The following is a 20,986-nucleotide window of genomic DNA, read 5'->3' on the forward strand; positions in this document are numbered from 1 at the left end:
TAACACTGTTTTAGCTGGAACCAGGACAAGTTGGTTTTCACAGAAAACTGTGGCTGGTCTTAATGCGTTCTGATGTCAATGCTTCTGTCCAAGTATTGGAAGCTTGATGTGCAAGCCATGAACAATGTGAAGAAAGCCTTCTCCTGAAAGAAGTTATGGGTGTCACTTAGCCTCATGTCATCTGTCAGAGTTTAGAAACTCTACATTATCCAGAAATAACAAACAAAATACTTGATATATCATCTTGCAGGATGGACCCTATTTGGGATGAAGATAAATTTTTCAGACCATCCTACATTACAAATGATGAGCTGCCTCAAAGAACAGGACCAATAAGTGTGGAAGATATTAAAGCAGATCTCTCTGATGAATTTTCGTTGGTTTCATCAAGCTCTGATACAAGCCAGGTAAGAAAGCTTTAAATGCTTACGTTATTTTGATTGTTTTAATAAATGTAGTACTTTCATTGGTAAGAATCATTACAATTCTACAGAGGAGATGAAAAGCTTCCTTACTGTCCTTTTAATTTGAAGGGTATGCATAGGATAGACAAAATTGCGGTGATGCACCTAAAAGGTGCATCATCTTTACATGTGGATGAGGCTAATATCAGATCAGTGCAGCTTAATCATAGGATTTTTTTAATGTATTTTGTTCTTGCAATGCCGTATACATGTGTGCTATAATATTATTTGTTTTGAAACTTTAGGTTATCACAGGGAACTCTTGTAGGGGTCTGAGTGCTTGTGAAAACTGACATAGTGAGTTATTTTCGCTTCCTGTGTCATCAAATGAGTCTATCCAAAATAGCCTAATGAAAACAGCAATGCCTTAACATGCTAGATATCAAACAGAATCTAGTCAAACTTCTAACTTCATTCTCATCTTTTATTTTAAGAGGAGCAGTTTGGAGTCTAAAGGACACATTGAAGTTTGCCTGCGTGTTAGGCCATTTACCTCATTGGAAAAAGAAAATGAATCACAGGTGTGACATTTATTTAATTAAAAATATATATGCATTTCCAGTAAGGTGAGCTTTTTACTGTTTTTCATGTCTGTTTTGCTTTTGCTTCCTTTTAATAGGACTGTTTTTTACTGGAGGATTCAACAAGTATTATACTGAAGCCCCCTAAAAATTCCTTGAATCGACTGAGTGAAAAAACTGCTGGGCAGCAGATACAGAAATTCACTTTTTCACAGGTAAATGACTTGTCTTTAAAAGCTTTTAAGTTATTTATGGGGGGGGGAAAAGGTTGCTTGAATTCTATTACTTAATAAAAGCAAAACAAGCAAACTTCTTTTAATCTTCTAGTCTAAGATTATAAACAAAACAATACCTGGTTCTTTAAAAGTCTTTAATGATTGATTAAATAAAGATATTAACCAGTTTCTTGGTAATGTTCAGGTTTTTGGACCAGAAACAACTCAAGAAGAATTCTTTGAAGGTACAATGAAGCAACCAGTGCAAGACTTCTTAGAAGGATATAATCGTCTTATTTTTACATATGGTGTTACAAATGCTGGGAAAACGTACACGTTCCTAGGTATGAGTAATGACTTTTTTTTTTTCTTGAACTAATGAACTAACTTTCTTCACTTAGTAAAGTGAGAAATTCCTTCTGGTAGTCATTCTAACTCTTTCATTTAGTGACACTAAATGAACTTGCATGTTGGCTTCTTTTTAATATTAGCAAATATTAGTAAATTGCCTTTGAAAGTCTCATTCCATAAATATCACTAAACTGGCAGCAACTGGAGTCACTACCAGAATTTATGTATACATACAGTGATATTCATTTGTAAAGCTGTAACAATTTTAGTCAGGTGTCTTGAATGTCAGTGTGGGGCGGTGGGGGGTTGAGAAAAAATACATGTTCTACACACTTCTCACATCCTGGTATATAAGTCACTCTACAGCAGGCTAATTTCTTTTTTTTGTTGTTGTTGTTACTACATCAAAGTTACATATGTATCTTACATGCTGTTCCTTATTTGAAGAAAGTATATCTGAGTTTGTTACATTTGTCATAGGCAAAGAGCAAACATTTTGAAATGTTTGATTACTTTAAAGTATTTATACCTTGCCTCATGTATCCGAGTTTAGCAATAATATCACAGCACATCAGGAGTCAAGATCTTCTATTTTTGTACTGTTCAAGCTCAATATCCTTTCTGGCCAGAAGATGTCATTCTTTATTTTTCAAACAATCTTAACAAATGAGGTGACTGGATTTACAGAGAATCAAGTTCCCCTTTTTCCATTATGATATTTTCAGCAGTTCTAGATGCTATATGAATTACCTGATACACAGAAGTAGTAGAAGACAATCGGTATTCTAGTGATCAGTCATTTCAATAAACGTGAATTTCCTATGACACAAGGTTCAGTGTCATTCTAGATAATGTTCTTTTAGGTGAATTATAAGTGAAGACTACTGCCAGTGAATTCAGTTATCGTTACTTGGGGGTGATAATGCCAACTATTTCTTGTTGTAATAGAAACATTTCTTTTTGATGTGAACTGGGTTGGGGTATATTATGAGATGTAGTTATTCATTAACTTTTTTGATTAATGCATTTTTAGATTTGATGCTTTCTCATGGTATTATGCTTCTAGGTCTTCACCATTCATCCCTGTCAATTCTTACTATTGCTTAATATTTAAGTCTTTAAAAGCACAGATAACTTCCATAGAGCGTTCCGTAACTTTTCCAGTACATGGTCTCACTTGTGTTTGCAATAGACTTTCCAAACTTAAGGCTAAGCTTATACAGTTTTTGCTGTCATTCTTTGTGTTCTGGTGGATCCTGTACTATCAAAAGAATAGAGCATGAGCTGCTGCTTCAAGCCAATACTTTCCAAAGACACTCTGACGTAAGGACATGGAAAACATTACTTTTGGTTGTAACTGGCCTCCAAATTCCTCATGTATGCCTTGAGATTGGAATCACTTATCTTTGTCCTCATTTATGTGTATATCTTGTTTACAATAGTAACTGGTGTCTTTCTTTTGGATGCTGCTTACAGGAACAGAAGATGACGTTGGTGTTCTGCCGAGGACTATGGATATGCTGTTCAAAAGTATTCAAGGAAGGCTATATCCAGGAATGGATCTCAAACCCCATCGGTGTAGAGATTATGTAAAGCTGACTAAAGACCAAGTGAGAGAAGAAACTGCTATTAAAAACTCGATACTTCGTCTAACAAAAGAGGTAGAGGAGTGCTTCTTTCTATGATAAGCACATGCATCTTAGATAGCTCAGTGTTCCTCCTGTTCATTTTTCAATGGAAAGAGGCTTCTGTGTTTATGCATGGGTATATCTACTAGTGGGCAGGCACTCAAATTAGCAGTAAAGTAAGCAATAGAGCTAATGAGCCGTGGTCTCCTGTGGATTTGTTTTGTAGCTGAATGCTTGATAGCATGTAAGCTCTAAGGTTTTTTTTCTCTAGCTTAAGCACTTAATAACTTATCCTCTGGGGTTGCTGTTCCTTAATAAAGACTGAATGTAAGTAGCACCCCACCTGTGGGGACATGAGTAGGTCCATACCTTTAAATGGTTTACTGGCTTCCAGGATACTTGGAAGAAATTCATGCTCTTCAGGTCATTTCCCTCTTTCAGTTTGGCATTGTGTATTTGAAGGAAGCCAAAAATTCTTTTGAAATGGAAAAGGCATAAAGCCAGTGGAGCTTTAAAGATGTGAAACAAAATAGGTTTCTGGTAGTCTTAGCAGATAGCTGTCATTAACTGCTGAGCGGTCCAAAAATACACTTCAGTTGCATGAGTTATCTGGAATTCAACCTGCTTAGTCCAACTACAGTTGTGAGGGCTGTGTCTTACACTAGCATACTTGCTTCTTGGTGTTTTTCATTCAGAATGGATGGTGTATTACAAAAAAGGAGCAGATGCTACAAACTAAAAATAGAGAGGGATTCTTGTGCTATTTTCTTTTTTCATTGGGGAAGATTGAAGCATTTCCTTAGTGGTGTGCTTGGTCTTACTGGGGTATTCTAACTTGTGGAGATCGTTACCTTGATTTTATATGTGAGTTAAGTGTGAATTTCTGTGGTGTGGAAGGTAGGTGGCAGTACAACTCACTTTAAAGGCACAGGCATGTATTCAGTCTACATTCAACAGTCTTTAAGTACTTCAGGGAAAAAAAGTCTTCTCTATGTGTGTGTGGGGAAAAAAGCTGTGTAAAACTGATCTAGGTTGAGTGATGATATAAGAATAAAATAATGTAAACAGCTGTGTGTAGGTACATGCAGTAACAGTAAACAAATCGGTTCACGTGATGTATGTGCCTCCTCTAATTTCTAGAAGTGTGCTCCCAAGCCACACTTCAATGATACATCCTAAAGTCTCTGTTGTCTTTTGTAGGTAGACCATCAAAATACTGCCAACAGCAAAGCACCAGTTGATTCTAAGGGTATGTTTGATACTAAAGAACTACCATTAATAAAACTGGCAAAGATGCTTTTTAAGGTCAATAACTGGCTTCTGGCTTATGTTAAATGCCAAATGATCCTTTTATTATTATTATTATGACTGAACTGAATAATGAGCAAGCTATCTAGACAGAAAACACAAGGATGAAATGGTTAGGAGACTACCTGTGCATCTACACTAAACTGGTATTATATGAGGTAAAACTACAGCAAGGAAAAGTAGTGCTGCTTGTGCTATGGGTCCTTAATGGAATCCTGACAGACTTCTACAGTATTTATTTAATTAGAAAAGAACAACTCTAGCATTTAAAAACTACCTAAATAATAAGTTTGCCTCCAGTCAGAGTGAAGTATACTAGTCAGCTTAATTCTGTATCTTCTGAAGATACTGAAGAGATTTCAGTAATTCTAACCAAGTTCATTATCTGATTAGATTTTAGGAATGGAAATACAAGTTATAGTTTTAGGTGTCTTTGCAAATGTGTAGGGTAAGAATATGACTTCCAGATATTTAAGGGGGGCGGAATTTCAATGTAAAGCTTTTTTTTTTTTTTTTTTTTTTTTTGAGAAGGCTGCTGTAGTAGGTCACTTAATCATTTCTAAATACAACTGTTTACTTTGTAATATTTTGTTCTTGACAGACTTGGAAGAACCCTTAAAAGGATCAGAACAATCTAGCACAACAGTGGAAAATTACTTGAAGTTCTCTGTTTGGGTATCATTTTTTGAGATATATAATGAATGTTTTTATGATTTACTGGTTCCTATATCAAGTGACAAGAAAAGAAAAACACTCCGCCTTGCTCAAGATGTCAAGGGATGTCCTTATGTAAAAGGTGATTAGAATCTATTGTAAAATGTGGAGCTTGGTATGGAAAATTGTTCTTCCTATAGTCATGTTTTTCTAGATTAGAAAATGCCTAAATACACTCAGTGAAGCACTAGAAATGTCCAGTTGAATATGAAAGGCAAGTCTATATACAGCTTTTATCTTCAATATTGTCTTCCCTTTCCCTGCATGTAAGGCTGTGTGGATTCCACAGTCTTCATATTTCTTAGAAACATAGAAACAAGAGAATATTAAACAAATCTTATTCTTTTCCATTAAAAAAAAAAAGTTCTAGAAGTTCTTACCTGTGGTTATAACTGGCTCAACAGTTGGGTTTCTTAGTATCTTCTGTGGAAAATCAGATTTTAGTCACTATATAAGAAAACTTGTTCTGGCTACAGATTTACATTTTACAGTACTTCAAACCAATAATATTACAAGTTTGATTATTGGTTTTGGGGGGTGGTATCAGACCTCATATATAACAATTCAATCTTTATGTCGGGTCCTGGAAAAAGTAGGGTTTCATACTTGTTTGACTTGTTCTACTTTTTTTGACAATTGAGATGCCAATTCTAGATTATTAGAAGCTTGTTTGCTGGTATTTGGCATGTTTTTATCTTACATAGGCAAGGCCATAAATTGAGAAAGCTGAAGTGGACAGTAAACCTAACTCATTCATTTCTTCAAACACCAAAGTGTGTGAAGTAAGAAATAGTCTACTTCGAGCTATGCTTTGGCTTAATCTTGTTTATAAAGCTTAGTGTAAGGCTGTTATTGAGAGAAACGCTTAATGACTTGTTTTTTCTTGAGGAGCCACTTAAGGACTCTTGTTTTTCTTATTTTTTTTTTTTTCTTGGCCACATGGTATACTTGCCAATACAATTTTGGTGGCCTTTCTGCTGTTGATATTATAAGATCTGTTAAGATGACTGTAGGTATTAACTCTAGCACGTACAGAGATGAAATAGTCATTATGTTGTAGCCAAAATTCCTCACTGATGCTTTTTCAGTTAAGTTGGTGGCCTGAAAAGGTATCCAGATAACCTGTTGTGGGTGTTCTTCCCCATACTCCCAGTCTGCTGGCTGAAACAGAAAGTGGTTCGTGTATTTTGCCTTAATGCAGACATAGGACTTCTGTAATATTAGAACCTACCTCGGCTTTTCAGTGCTCATGCTAAGGCTGCTTGCTTAATTTGGATAGAACATGCTTTAGTGTGTTGATAGGATGAGATGATGTGATATACCTTGCCCTTTCTTTTTCACTGGAGGAGGAATTTAATCCTCTCTGTTATCATTCTATAATTTGTCTGAAGAGTTTTAGTAAAATTAGTAAAAACATTAGTAAAATGTTTGTATGGCTTGAAAATGTATGATTCTCAGTGTGCATATATTATCCCCAGCTCTCTTCTTCTTGTTGTCTAATGATGGTTACAAAATGATTTTCTTTCTTCCTAAAGATCTGCAATGGGTTCAGATCTCTGATTCCAGAGAAGCTTTTAGACTTCTAAAACTGGGGCTGAAACACCAGAGTATTGCAAGTACAAAATTAAATACTTCCTCCAGCAGAAGGTGAGAAATTTTGAATAACATAGAATATAAGATGGTGTGGGTGGGAAGGAGAAGCTAAAATATGGACTGTGGCTTTTGGAGGGTAAGAGGTTTTAACAAGTTCTAGATACATAGGTTTCAATTTGTCCTCTAACAGCATGTGACCCCATGCTTTAAATCAAAAGGATTCTTCCTTCAAGAAGATGAATGTGTATAAAAGCTAACAATATTTTATCAAATATTCTCTTCAAGGCAGAGGAACTTAGCTTTAGTCCATCTAGATGTCTGGGGGGGGGGGGGGGGGGGGGGGGGCAAAATCCATACAACAAAAATTTATATACCGAAAGAAAAACTGAAAAGAATAGAAGGTTTCATGTAGATGAAGACCAAGAAATTCTTCCTCTAAGCAAACTGATTGTTTGCAATGGTAAATAATTAGTGTGAATTCCAGCTGTTTAAAAAGTTTAATGTATCTGGTAGAGTAAATGCTTAGATACATGGACAGATTGAACGGGGTTTTGAACAAGTGTTGTAGATAGCAAAGTGCTTTTTCTACGTTTTAGTCTCACTTCATTTCTCTCTACCGACTTCCAACTTCTTTCAGTCACAGCATATTCACAGTTAAGGTACTGAAAATTGAAGATTTGGAAACACCCCGGGTGACACGAGTCAATGAGTAAGTTCAGAGCAGAATTCCCTTTTTCCTGTGGGACGTGTCATTAGTTGCCTTCCATGCTGGTGTATTGGTACTATGCTGTACACCTAGTGTTCCCTGGCCTCATGCATAAAACTATGGTTTCCCCATTTGTTATCTGTTTGTAGTACTAAGCCTTGTACCTCAAGCTGTCAGGTTGCAATGTTCTATATCTTGCATCCTCTGCTCAGCACAATGTTTCCCTACCCTGCTTCACTCTATTTCTGAAGTCATACAAGTCCTCACGGAAGAGGATGAAGGGGAAATATAGGAAGTTTGTTGGGAAGGGGTTTGGCAGGAAGTAGTGTCAAACTTGACTGGGGAAGCAATGCTGAAAAGGTGGAAGGGTTGATGTAGATGTAGACCAAGAAATCCTTCCTCTAAGAAAAGTTGATTAAAGTGATAAATAATTAGCGCATATTCCAAGGCAAGAAAGCTGAATTTTCCTATTTTTGCCTTTAGATTGTCACTGTGTGATCTTGCTGGTTCAGAAAGATGCACCAAGACGCGTAACGAAGGTGATAGATTGAAAGAGAGTGGAAATATAAATACCTCTCTCCTGATTCTAGGCAAGTGTATTAATGCACTCAAGAACTGTCAACAGTCAAAGTAAGTCCTACAGATTGCAAACAGGTTATACTTCTCATGCATTGCATACAACAGTTAAGCTAGTACTTGAAATATACTAGCTGACACTGAGTTTCTTCTGGAAAAGATGGATAGACTTTCCAGATGTATAAAGTCTTTTTGATCTACTAAAGTGCTCTATAAATTTGCTTGCTGTGCTTTTTAATTAAATCATTGAATTCTAAATTGGTAAGCATGCTGTCATAGGTTTTAGCAATTTAACTCTTCTGAGTTTGGCTTGTCAAACAAATTCTGGAATGACTTTTAAAAACACTTTTCACTACCCTTACTGTAAAAGGATGAAAGTTTAACTCATTTATTTCTCTGTTAACAAACCCCATTTGCTACGTAATTCTACTGTTCCACTTTTCCTCACAGTGATATTGCTATGTTTATCCTAACAAAAAGAATTGTTTTTCCAAATCTTGATGTAACGTTAGCCAGATCAGAAAGAATGGTAACCATATGCAGACAAAAAAGCCTACCTGCTATTTATAGGCTAGATTGGGATCTAAATAAGAGTAGACTGAACTTATTGTACAGTTGTTTAAAATACAAAATATATATAGTCCCATCTGGTTGCAACTTTCCAGGAATTCTTTTCCACAGTTTCTCATCTGAAGATCTTTCTGTTCCAGAAGTTGAATGAACTCACTTTGCTCATGATATGCCCTTATGAGCTTTACTACTTGTGCCATTACGCTGTGCCTGACAGCCTATTCACAGTCTAATATGCTTAAAAGATTTTTTAAAAAAAAAAAAAAAAAAAAGCTTTGCTAGTGACTTGCAGTCTCCTATCTTTCTGTCCATTGTAGATAGGAAGGATGCATTAAAACTACCAGATTCTTAATGGGCTTGAATGTATTCAGAATGTCTTTCTGGTCCTAATAACTTGGAATTCCAACAACATACAACAAATGTTCTGAAGAATGATCTCTTAAAATATTTGTCTCTTTTGCAGTTACTTTTCTTAAAATGACTGGTTATTGTTCCTGCTTGTGGGCCACATGTTCTGACAGCGTAACTGCCTTGATAAGTTCTGTAGCACTATTCACGTAATTTAATAGCTGTCATGTGAGGCTGTGTGACCTACCCTAGGTTAAATGTTGAACATGTTAAAGGGCTCCCATTGGTGGTTTTACTGTATCCTAACTGAGAAGATAATGATTAAGTAGCAGCTGAAACAGCCATGCAATCTCCATGAGCAGGTGTATCTAGCAAAAACCAATTTTAATTCATATAAATATTACTGTAGTTAGTTATAGCTTGTAGTCTTCCAGCTGGATAGCTCTTATATTGACTGGAACTTATTTAACTTCTGGCCATGATTTTTTTTTTTTGTCTTCAAAGGCTGCAGCAGCACATACCATTTCGGGAAAGTAAGTTAACTCATTTTCTTCAAGGATTCTTCAGTGGAAGAGGGAAAGTATACATGATAGTAAACATAAGCCAGTGTGCTTCAGCATATGATGAAACACTCAATGTGCTGAAATTCTCAGCCATTGCACAAAAAGTAAGTGTGTAGTTGTTTATCTTGTTGATCAATAATTATGATTTGCATTTAAAGAAGGGGCTCTCTCACTTCAAAGAACATGAATTTAATTACTGCATTTTCTGTCCCCATGTTGTGATCAAATTTTCTAATTACTTTTAGTCAGGCTTTATTTTCTTGTGAAGTGTCTAAAAAGCTCTACTAGAACATTCTTTTACTTTGGAGTGTGAGGACAGGAGCATCCTCTACCAAGAAAATCCTCTACTCCTCTACTCCTGCAAAATGTCTAGCCTGAATGGAGGAGGCTTCTTCTATTTAGAAGAAACTCCCTAAAATTGGGTAAACTTTCTTTCTCTGCCCATAGTATGGTCCTATCCAGGAGAGCATGTCTAGCTGCCCCATATGCCACTGATATCCGAATTCTGAATACTGTTCAAGTATTGACAAAAGTTCGACAGCAAAGCCTGAATGGTTTCAGTAGGAAAGTGGAGGTTAAGCAGAATGGCTAAGAGTAAATGCAATGATATAACCTTGATAAAGATAGAAGACTAAACTGTCAGATCAGTACTGGAGCCTTAATGGAAGACACAAAGCTTCTGAGATTTAAGAAATACTGATTGCTTTGTTTTTTATTTTCTGAGTAGGTTTTAGTTATGGACACATCTATTCTTCCCCGTGATCAGTCATTTGGCCAGAAATTGGTAAGAGAATCATCACTACTAAGTGATGCTAAAATTCCTATTCCGAGGAAAAGAGCTACTATTCTATGGGACCGGAGCTTAGAAGATGTGATTGAAGATGATGATGATGAGATGGAGGAACATCATAATACGGCAAGAGAAGAAGAAGAGCAGAAACATGATGAAAATCAAGTCCTTATTGGAAAAGAAGAATATACAGTATGTATCAGGACTACTTCAGGAATTAGTGTAGCACTGAGTCTTGAAAAAACGTATTCTCCTGGTTTCCTTCACCTCTCTCGTATTCCTTCTGATCACCTTTTTCCATAAATCCAGTGTTAAGAACTAAAAGCGGGATTACTCAGATTTTTCATCTATTGTAGGAAAGATGCATGAAATGTGTTGAAATACACACTGAGTAATGACACATGCAGGTTTGCTTCTATTGGCTTTGTGTAACCTCTGTTCAGTATGTGTCAAGGATTACTCGTGTTCTACCAACAGAGAAGACCTTTCCCTTACATTTTGTTAACAGTTACTTTTAAGATTTTAGTCTCTTTTGGGACAGTGCTTCTTCAGAAAGTTACTTCCAGATAAAAGAGGTAGTAGGGAACAGATTAGAGTCTGTTTTGTGGATGTTTCATTTATCTCAACCAAAAATGGGCATTTGAAATACAAGAGCTAAAAAAGCTTAATTTTTAAGGACTTAAAGTTCTTGACAAATGCCATTTCTGTGCAAACTTATCTGTTCGGTACTAGCACAGCACTTTATTCTTCAATCTAATTGTGAATGCTCTTGTTTATGAAGAAGTTAATAAAAGATTTTTTTTTTTTTTTCAAACATAGTAAAGTGGTGCTTTAGTGTTCAAGGAATGGGGAAAAATCTCACTTCTGGGGAAACCAATACTTTATGAAAAATGCTAATTGTAATTCTAGGCACTGCTGAGTCTTATAGAACACTTGAAGAACAAACTTATTACTGAAAAGAAAAATAAGCTAATGCTGGAATTAAAAATTCGTGAAGAAGTGATACAAGAACTTTCCCGATACTTTGCTCAGGAGGAAATAAATTTCAAGTAAGTTAGCTTTTAATTTGACTTAGAACTATTGCTTAAAAATAAGGAAATACACTTATTTCTTAAAATCTGACCTTTGGCCATAATAGATTGTACTCTTCTGCTAGGCTTGCTCTGTTACTCTTACCTGTTAATATATCTGTTTCTATTTCTACTATGAGTTCAGGAAAAATACACTGTATGAAAGTTTGGGGGGCCATGGGAAGGGGGAGGCTGTATCTCTGGAGTCCTTAGTGATACTCCAGACAAGTATTCTGGCTCAAGAAACTTAGGAAAAAAATGCTTCTAGTATACACTTCCATCTGTTGTAATTCCTCCTTGCTGTGTTTGCTGCCATCTCCCAACTCCATTCCCCCAGCAAATCTTGGGGAGTGGGGGGGAAATACACTTCTATTTTTAGTGTAAGAGTAGTATTCTGTGTATTATTCTGTTGTGCCAAAATAAAGGAGAAACATCTTTGTTTATGGAAAGCTGTACTAATAACTTAGCAGCTCTTTTGGCTGACTTTCTTTTCTACTACAGAAAGTGTCTTTCTCATGAACGTGAACGGCTCGAAGAAAATTCTGAAAGGCGTCTGGAAATCTTCAAGGAACTTGTAAATGGTTATACTAGAAACCCTGATGAAGAAGAGAAATTAAAGGATCAGTCTTGCAGTGAGCAGGCTGGACCTCTGGTATTTTTTATTGACTTTTCCCCTGAAGCTGTTTTGTTTCTTACTAATTGTTATGGGGTGGGATCCCTTATCGGGATTAGACAGAAGGATTATTTCAAGGATGTTTCCTAAAGCTGTATCCTCAGAAAGACGTTAAATGAAATATAGATAGAAGAATGGTTGCTGAGTCTTAAGTACACATTCAGAAGTCTTAGCTTGTATGTTAAACTTGGACGCAAGTTATCTGTAGTTGTATGAAAGGGAATGTAATGGTGGATCATTAGACGCTATAGAAATAGAGTAACTGTTACTTGATAATAGGCTTGTATGTGGAGGGAGACAAGGACTGGCAACCAAGTTGCATATGAACTCACAAGTTAGGGTTTGAAGCTGGAACTAAAATTGTCTTTATATAGTTGAATTCATAATGGTGTTCTACATTATTTTTCTAGAAATAATGGTTATTGTGTAATTATTTGCCAATTTTTAATGGATGTGAATTATCTTTCAGGATGGAGAATATAGCGAAGTGCCAGGCACCTGCATTGATCTTGAGGGCATTATTGATTCTCTGCAGAATGATGTAATTGACATTAAAAAGCAGGCAGAAGCAGCACATAGGTACATCGTGTCCCTAGAGGACCCACAGGAAGCTGTAGGTTGGCTTGAAAAGCAACTGGGAAAAATTACCACTGAACTAACGAAGACCAAAGAAGAACTGACAAAGAAAACCACTGAACTAGCCAAAGCTGAAGAAGAGCTGACACAGAAAAACAGGGGTGAGTTAGGTATAATTGATATGGAAGGCAGAAGAAATAAATAGTTAACCAAGGTGAAATGGAAATAATTTTTTTGAGCAGGAACTGGGGGGGGTGGAGGAGGGAAGCTCTAGAACTGGGAACCATGTTGCATACCAGAAGTGGTAACCTGTTTTGTGTGTATTCAGGTTGTTCAACACAAATCTTGGTTGTTCCATTTTATTTCTTCTAGGACAAGTCTGCAACAAACAGTTATAAGCTTTCTGAAGTGTGGGGTAGAATGTCTATGTTATTGATGATTATGTTGTAATCCCTATGCTTTACATGATGTTGAGGCAGTGTTTTCAGGTACCTTGTGGAATATTGACAAAGGATACAACGATTTCAACATTCTCTTGATAAGACTTATGCTTAATATGGGTTGCAAGACTCCATTATCCTTCTCCAAGAAATCTAGACGACTTTTGAAATGTGTTCTTTGAGAAGTTAATGTGAAAATGAATCAATTTATTCAGAAGCTACTTCGGTACAAGAGTATTTAGAAAAATGCACTGTAAACAATACAATGGCTGCTTATATTATGCAGACTTCTCTGTATGTTACAGACCTTGAAATGCAGATGACTAAACTGGATGAGTCTGCTGAGCAACTTAAAAAAGCAACTGAGGTAATTTTATCAAGAAAATCCTTTGCTACTTTGATTCTGGTAGCTTAAAATGCTTTTTTTCAGTCTGTTTATAGCTCTTTCGCTTGAGCTTATCTGAACTTGCTTTAAAAAGCATTGTTTAATTCAACAACTTAATACTACATTAGAAACTGACTGAACTGCTGTTTCATATTTCCAAGAAAATGAATACACAGAATACAAGGATTCAAGAACTAATGGACATCGTGGGGCAAAAGGATGATGTTATTACAAGGCTACAAGATTTAATATCCCATTTAGAAGAAACTGTAGAAGACTATGTAAGTTGTACATAACTCAATTTTCTTTATACAAAAAATCTAGACCTATGCTTGCCATGGATTTATCTGTTTTGGAAAACTAATTTTTCTGTTAGTAGTTATAACTTCTAGGTTCGGTCTCAACACACTTGTTTCCATTTCAAGCAATACCAAGTGGAAAATGTGTGTGTTGGGGTTGAAATATGAAAGACGAGACTTCAGAAGCATGGAACTGAAGTTACTGGAGGACTGTTGATGAGACTGAGTAGGCCCTCTAAAGAAACAGCTCACAATGGGAGGGCTTAGGCAGTGGGAACAAACAGATTGTGTCATTGACTGGACTTTGGCCCAAATGAAAGGGAGGACTGAGAGGAAGAGATCAAATTTAACTGAAGCTCGAGGCTAATAATACAAAGATCAACTGTGTGAATTAGGAACGAAAATATTAGTGTGGCCCAACAACCATCATCCCACAGACCCAGTTCCAAAGGAAGAGCCAGAGTATGTACAACCAGGGTATCTCTGCTTTTGTTGTGACTAATAAACTTGCTACTGGCTAATGTACTGCTAGCTGCTGAATTCCTAAAGTGTACCTGGTCAGTGTGTGTAGATTTAAAAAATAAAATAAGAAAAAACATGCAGTTGCTTTTTTGAACCTGATGCTCAGTAGTCTTAAGTAGTTCTGAGAACACTAAATGGAGTTTACTTTGTCAGCATTCAATCAGTTTCTCTTCCCCTGAAAAGATAAGGCTTTGACCTTGCTTAGCCTTTGACTCCCTAGCTCTTTCTCACTGCGATTTAGGTTTTCTATAGTATTAAAGCTGAGTGAGAGTCGCAATGACTGCTACTTATTATTACTATTTCTTCCAAGAGCAAGGTTCCAACTCTATCCAATGTTTCTATGAGACTGTGTGGCATGACACTTAAAACATGGCCACGGGCCTTAACGCTATTAGGAAGATTTTTCTTGAAGTCCTGAGGATGAGTAATAAGTCCTTGGCAGTGCCAGCATGGCTTACTGTTTGTGTCATCTTGCAAGAAACTAACTCACCTTAACTCAGTTAAACACCTGGTCTAAAGTATGTACGACAGAACTGACTATGCTTTCAAACTGCATTGTCTGTCATGAATAAAATTATCTGTGCCTTTGAAGTTGATTATAACTCCAAACTATAGCAAACATACAAGCTCATCACTTCAGTGTCATAAGAGCTGGTGATTTGTCCTTCAAACAAATTGGCAATTATATAAACCGTGTACATAGGAAATCCTTTTTTGGGTGGTAAACTCATTGATTGTATGTGAATCTTTACATTTTTGCAGTTTCCCAAGCTCTTGCTCTGCCTTCTATATTGTTGAAAGCATTGTGCTCTCGGTATCTGAAGGCATACTTGCTCTTGCTTTAAGATATGTAATTGATTTCTATGGGGGTTTTCAGAGGAACATCTTACCCAAATATTTTTTGTATGCAAATACATTTACAAAATGCACTAAGACTTAAGTGCTCATTTTGTAAAAACTTCAATGTAACTGACTTTATTTTAATCCAGGACAAGACTGTAACTAGCATTAAAAGAAAAATGGCAGAGGAGAGCTCTAACAAAGTAGCTGAAAGCAGCCAGGTAAAGGAATCTGAGGAAACTGTATTGGAAGTGGGAAGAAAGCGTTCATTAGGAAATGAACCTACTGCGGAAGAAGAGCCACCTACAAAGAAAGGTACAATTTCTACCGTCACAGGACAAGGTGTCTTTCAAAAAAACTTGATTCCTATTCCAGAGCAGAAGCCAAAAGTTGCCAAGCGTAAACTTTGTGGTATGAGGAGAAAATCTGTGCTAAAATGTAAATGGAAGTAACTGTTACGTAAATGCTTGTTTGCAGAAGGTCTTATACTGTTCACTCTTAAAAGCTTAAAATAAAAGTTAGTTTTTTAGACTGCTTCCTCTGTTGCTTTTTCCTCATCTGCTGATAAACTCCCAGACTCAGTAATTCTAATCTTCAGGATTGTTTTCATATTAACCTTACTTCCACTTCTGCTCTTCTTCTGGGAGAGTAACATCAGCTGCTCAAGTGCTTCAAAACTTCTCAGGACAAGCATCAAAGCTGTCAATGACTTACTAATTGCTCAGTCATACAATATGTGCTGTGTGGCAATGTTTAATTCTGTGTGTGTGCTGTGAACACACCAGCACTGGTCAAGATGATAGTGCTGGCAAAGAAGAAAAGATTTCCATCTGAATAGAAGTAACTATTTAAGTCCATAGCTGGCCTGTTGCACAGCTCTTATGTTCTTATGTTTGCACTTTCAGTTATCTTGCTTTCTTTACTTTGTTTGCAAGTTTGCCAGGGTACCACTTCTTATTTCTATCAGCGTCATTAAAGTCTGTTTAATCATCAAGATGGAGCTATGTGGGCCTGATTTGTGCAGGCAGAGCTTACAGGTACCATTTCACATTTAACTTCTGGACACAGCTGGGCTTCAGTTTCCTAGAACTATGGAACCCATATGCAAAAAGGGAATCAAACATCCCTTTGACACTTCCCTTTGACCCTTTATTTCTTGCTCTTTTCTTTCTTGCCTTCCTCTTGCAAAGTAAGTTTGAGGAAGGAAATCTAGGCCTTGTTTGGATGAGGATGCTGCCCTAGGAAGTAGGGGAAGCAAGTAATTCTCGACAGGTTCTAGGAGTGATTATACAAACTAACAGCCAACAGATTCATAAAGTGTTAAGCAGAGGTGTGTTTAGTATTGGAACAACATTCACAAGTGTTTTGTGCAAGGAAAAGTCTGGAGGAAGAGACTAGGTTTGCCAACAGTAACCAAGGGAGGTAAAATACTAGGCTGGGTGGGCAAATGGTATGTGTAACCCAGTAGAGCATTTCTGCTGTTTTTACAACTTAATTGAACAATTGTCGAATATCTGAAGTCTCACTGAAAGAAAGTTTTGTCTCTGTCAGAAGATGGCTTGGTACACCAAACATCTCTGTCTCTACCATCTTTGTTTGGAGTGAATACTGGATCCTAATGGTACCACTTGAAGGTACCATGTACATCAGTGTTACAGGGGGAGGTGGGGGCAGTTGATGAAGCTGGTGTAGACTCTTTAATACACTAGATAGTAGTAGGTTTGTTATAATGACTAAAACACTCTCTCAAAAAACAAAACAAAACAAAAACAAACAAACAAAAAAAAATAGAAATTAATTCTGAGAACTGACAGTTTCATCACTGAGATTTTTCTGTTGAGAAATACAGGCTATTCAGTCATTTTAGGTGTTTAAGTGTCTGACTTCAAACCTGAGCTGTGAGATGTTCCATAATGGTTAAAAATACATGTTAAAAATTTTTCCCATTTTTGTTAAATATACTTGGCACAATAGAAAAAAGAGCACAAATATATTGTGTTGGCTGTTTCATAGGATTTTGCCATACTAGTGGCATGAGCTAAATTTGTTTTAAGAGATGATGTGTTATCTTGGCTTGAAGTTTTTGTACATTTCTTTGGCCTTTAGGTCTTGCCTTCCATGTTTTGGGACGGTGCTTTTAGTACTTCCTGCATTAGAAGATTCTGGACTGAATGGCACACTATCTTCTTGCAGTAATATTTATCTTGCTTTATAAGCATGATTATGGTTTTCAGCACAAAGCATTGCAATTGCTTCTAATTCCTCTTGTGAATGGCTATCTTCTTCTTGCTGTAGGTGTTGGGCTATAAGCTCTTCAATTTCTCTCTTGATGCCTGAGATAACAAAGTACCTTATAGTACCTCAGCTCCTTTCCCCTTCAGTGAAGTATGTAAAACAGTCTAGTATGAGGAATATGTAGTGTTTAGTTTGATACGTTTTCTTGGGCCTGCCTACACAATTGGCCTTTCAGAGGAAAACTATCTCCTAACCCAAAACTTTTAGTCTTCTAGAACTTAAAAGCATGGCTTTACAAGCTAAAGTACTGCTATCATTGTTTGATCTAGCAGGAGCTTTTGCTAGGTCTAATTAGAAGAGATCAGCAGGAAGAAAGTGTTTGGTAGAATTTGATGACTATTTTTATTAAATTGGTTGCGGGCTGTCTGTAAGAGTTGTTGGATCAGTTCAGAGGCTGTTTCCATGCAGTGCATGTGATGCTACGTGATATGGCTGCCCAATTCCACCCTGTGGTAGGTGCAGTACTTGCAGGAAACAGTATCTCCCTAGAATACATAATTGTCATAACCTCAATCTTAGAGATGGTCAGGCTTTCTTGTTCTAAAACATGGCATGCATGTTACTGAACAGGTGGCTGGATTCTTAAGCACTCATGAAATGCAGCTGGAGTCCCTTTTGATAGAGAGAAAATGCATGTGATTTTTAGTTAATTGCTCATTACTTATGGAAAAATCAGTCTCAAGCTAATAAAATATTTATGCAATTTGAGTTTGGAAATTTTTATCTCTTTCTGAGAGAACTTTGCATGTGATGCTGTAGGTGTAGGCAAAAGTGGTGATTCTTATTTTTTAAGAGTCCAATTGAAAAAAGAGGAGGGGAAGGATAGGAACACTGAGCAATAAACTTGTGCGGGATTTCAGCTTCCTTTTTAAAATAAGGGGACATTGAGTATGAATGAAACTTCTCAAAAAGCGTATCGTGTTTGCTCTTCTAAATATAGTTTGGATGATTAGCGGTATTGAAGGGATTGTTGAACCAGTGAATGTGGAAACTGGATAGAACTAAATTATCTAGCTCATAATATTGGAACATTTTTATAAACTAGATAGATTCTCTACTAGCGTTAGAGTAGAAGGTTTGAACAGAGCTAAGGCAGAGAATTCTTTCAGGCTGAGGGCCTTTTGGTGCAAAGTACTTAGAAGTCCAAGGCACCTATTTCATGTTAAGCTATTCAGAGGGCTTTAATTACTTTGAGACTTCAAAATGCCATCTGACGTGAGGGTATGTTTTCCATATTGTGACCATTTTTCACATCATAATTGCTACTTGGTATTGCTAGTAACTTAATGATTTTCATCAACCTGAGCTGTATTCATTTTTAGGAGCTGTGAAAGACAGTTGGGAAGATTTCTCGATAGAGCGAGAAAGAACTGAACACGTGAACCAAAATAGTTATGACAAACATATGGAAATGCTAGCACTGAAGGAAAGAGTTGAAACCTTGGAGAGTCAGATAGCTGCACTTGAAGAACAATGCAGAAGAGAAAAAAATGAAAAAGAAGAGTTCAGTGAGCAGGTAACAAACTTGCAACTTCAGCTCTCCCACTCTGAAGAAAGGGCAACTGGCTTGAGTGAAGAGCTTCAGCAGTATCGAACTGATTATCAGCAAATTGTTTCTGAATTGGATAAGCAGAAGACTATAAATAAGGAGAAAGAAGAAAAGATTCTTCAACTAAATAAGGAAGTAGAAGATGCCAAACAAAATATAATTGATAAAGTGTCACAAATAAAAACAATGCAGTCCAAAGTAGATAAGCTATGTAAATCTCACTTAGAGTCTCATGCTATGGATTTAGTTGATCTAAAGGATTCCTTAGATTATAAAAAAGATGAATCGGAGACATCTCAAATTAATTCTATGTATATGCAGTCCCAAACTACTTCTATAGCAGATCCAAGATGGGAGAGCTCCTTTCACTACAGTATTGAAAGCATTTGGGAAGAATGCAAAAGTATTATTAAGGCTTCCTCGCAGAAAAGTCAGCAGATCAAAGAACTAGTTCAAGAAGTTGAAAACTTAAAGAAGGGGCTTGAGGACAGTGAAAATTGTAATAATCAACTAAAAGTAAAACTAAGTGAGATTACAAAACAAGATAGTCAGTCCATAAAGGCAAAGGATCTTATGGATCAGTTACAAGAGCAAATCCAAAAGAAAACTCAAGATTTTGAAAAACAGGCTGCAGAAGATCATAGAGTAATTAAGCAATTTGAGGAGGAAGTTACAAGTTACAAGGTAAAAATAAGAGAACTTGAATGCCTCTTAGAAGCTTTTCAAAAAAAAGAAGACAGCATGACAAAGTTAGAAGAAATACTTAAAGAAAAGGAATCTATTATTTTAAATTTAGAAGCTAATACAGTAGCTCTGCAAGAAAGATGTGCTAATTCAGACCAAAAAATCAAAGAGTTACATAATCAAGAAGCAAATTTGAACGAAGAAGTTGTGCAGTTGACAAACAGCTTGGAGAAGATGAAACACTCTCTTTGGGAAAAGGAGAAATATGAAAATGAGAGAACACAGTCCATAGAACTGTAAGTAAATAGTGAGATAACTCATAGCCCTTTGAGACTGAGTCTGAGTTAAAACTACCTTCTATGAACACTGATCTTCTTTAACATAACACATCTGCATGTTATCAATATCATTTACTAAACTACTACTACAAGATATCTTATTACCTTGAAATTAAGGGGAAAACAGAAACATTCAGGGTAACAAATTGGGGATTTATAATAGTTTTATGCTGTATATTCATGAGAACTGAATTTGAGTAGTTTGTTGCTTTAGCACCTTAGGAAAAGCTGAAATCTGAAAGTAAAAGTATAGAGTTTGTTATTGATCTTGATAGATCTGAGATACTATTTATTGATAGAAACCGACAGTCAGAGCTTGGCTTAACCTGTGAATGTTGTTTCTTTCAGATGAGTAATAATGTTATTTCTGTCTTTTTATTTCTAACACCAGGCTAAATAAAGATCTCTTTGATAGTTCTGCCCTTGTACAGAGTTTGAAAAAAGATTTGCAGAGGAAAGAGGAAGATTACGAAGATTTGAAAGAGAAATTTTCTGATGCTAAGAAACAAATCCAGCAAGTACAAAAAGAGGTTTGTAGTCGTAGTCAAGGTGTTTCTTCTGCAATTTTATTCTTGGTTTTATTTGAAACATGTTTCTCTCAAATCTCCAACTTTGAAGGTTAAGTGTTTCATGTTAAGACTATTTTGTTATACAGCTAGAGTAGCTGTGAATTGTTAATATTTCTGTTGAAGCTGTAGAGAAGATGAGATGCCAAAATGTGGTTTAATATAGGTAATGGGGGGAGGAAGAAGTAAATTTTATTAGTAACCTTGAAAAAGGGTTGTGGGGAAAGAAAGGATGATTTGATTATGGTGAGATACTTTACTATAACAAGTATCATGTCTTACACTGGTATATGCGCTAACTTTAAAGCCTCAACCTTCAGACTTGTGGAAAATGAATATATCTGGGAGGAAAAGTGGTATATACCAGAAGAAGAAAGCACTCCAAGACTTCTTTTCAATTTC

The 20,986-nt window shown here is 36.3% G+C and overlaps 1 protein-coding gene across 1 annotated transcript in view; it reads left to right on the forward strand.

Moving 5' to 3' along the window:
- Positions 1 to 251: 251 nt before the first annotated feature.
- Positions 252 to 20,986, forward strand: part of KIF20B (kinesin family member 20B) — a gene marked incomplete at both ends in the record, with an annotated part of 34,477 nt that continues 13,742 nt past the window's right edge. Inside the window, 20 exons of the mRNA XM_084290190.1 lie at positions 252 to 407; positions 899 to 985; positions 1,084 to 1,200; positions 1,406 to 1,544; positions 3,028 to 3,212; positions 4,380 to 4,428; positions 5,089 to 5,283; positions 6,737 to 6,848; positions 7,432 to 7,503; positions 7,984 to 8,130; positions 9,499 to 9,661; positions 10,285 to 10,539; positions 11,257 to 11,396; positions 11,919 to 12,069; positions 12,560 to 12,827; positions 13,412 to 13,473; positions 13,653 to 13,772; positions 15,302 to 15,467; positions 18,770 to 19,976; positions 20,410 to 20,548. Of these exons, the coding sequence (XP_084146316.1) occupies positions 252 to 407; positions 899 to 985; positions 1,084 to 1,200; positions 1,406 to 1,544; positions 3,028 to 3,212; positions 4,380 to 4,428; positions 5,089 to 5,283; positions 6,737 to 6,848; positions 7,432 to 7,503; positions 7,984 to 8,130; positions 9,499 to 9,661; positions 10,285 to 10,539; positions 11,257 to 11,396; positions 11,919 to 12,069; positions 12,560 to 12,827; positions 13,412 to 13,473; positions 13,653 to 13,772; positions 15,302 to 15,467; positions 18,770 to 19,976; positions 20,410 to 20,548 (3,930 nt within the window). The remainder of the gene's footprint in view (positions 408 to 898; positions 986 to 1,083; positions 1,201 to 1,405; positions 1,545 to 3,027; positions 3,213 to 4,379; positions 4,429 to 5,088; positions 5,284 to 6,736; positions 6,849 to 7,431; positions 7,504 to 7,983; positions 8,131 to 9,498; positions 9,662 to 10,284; positions 10,540 to 11,256; positions 11,397 to 11,918; positions 12,070 to 12,559; positions 12,828 to 13,411; positions 13,474 to 13,652; positions 13,773 to 15,301; positions 15,468 to 18,769; positions 19,977 to 20,409; positions 20,549 to 20,986) is intronic.

Source organism: Netta rufina (genome assembly GCF_964035555.1).
Source record: "Netta rufina genome assembly, chromosome: 7".
NCBI lineage: Eukaryota > Metazoa > Chordata > Aves > Anseriformes > Anatidae > Netta > Netta rufina.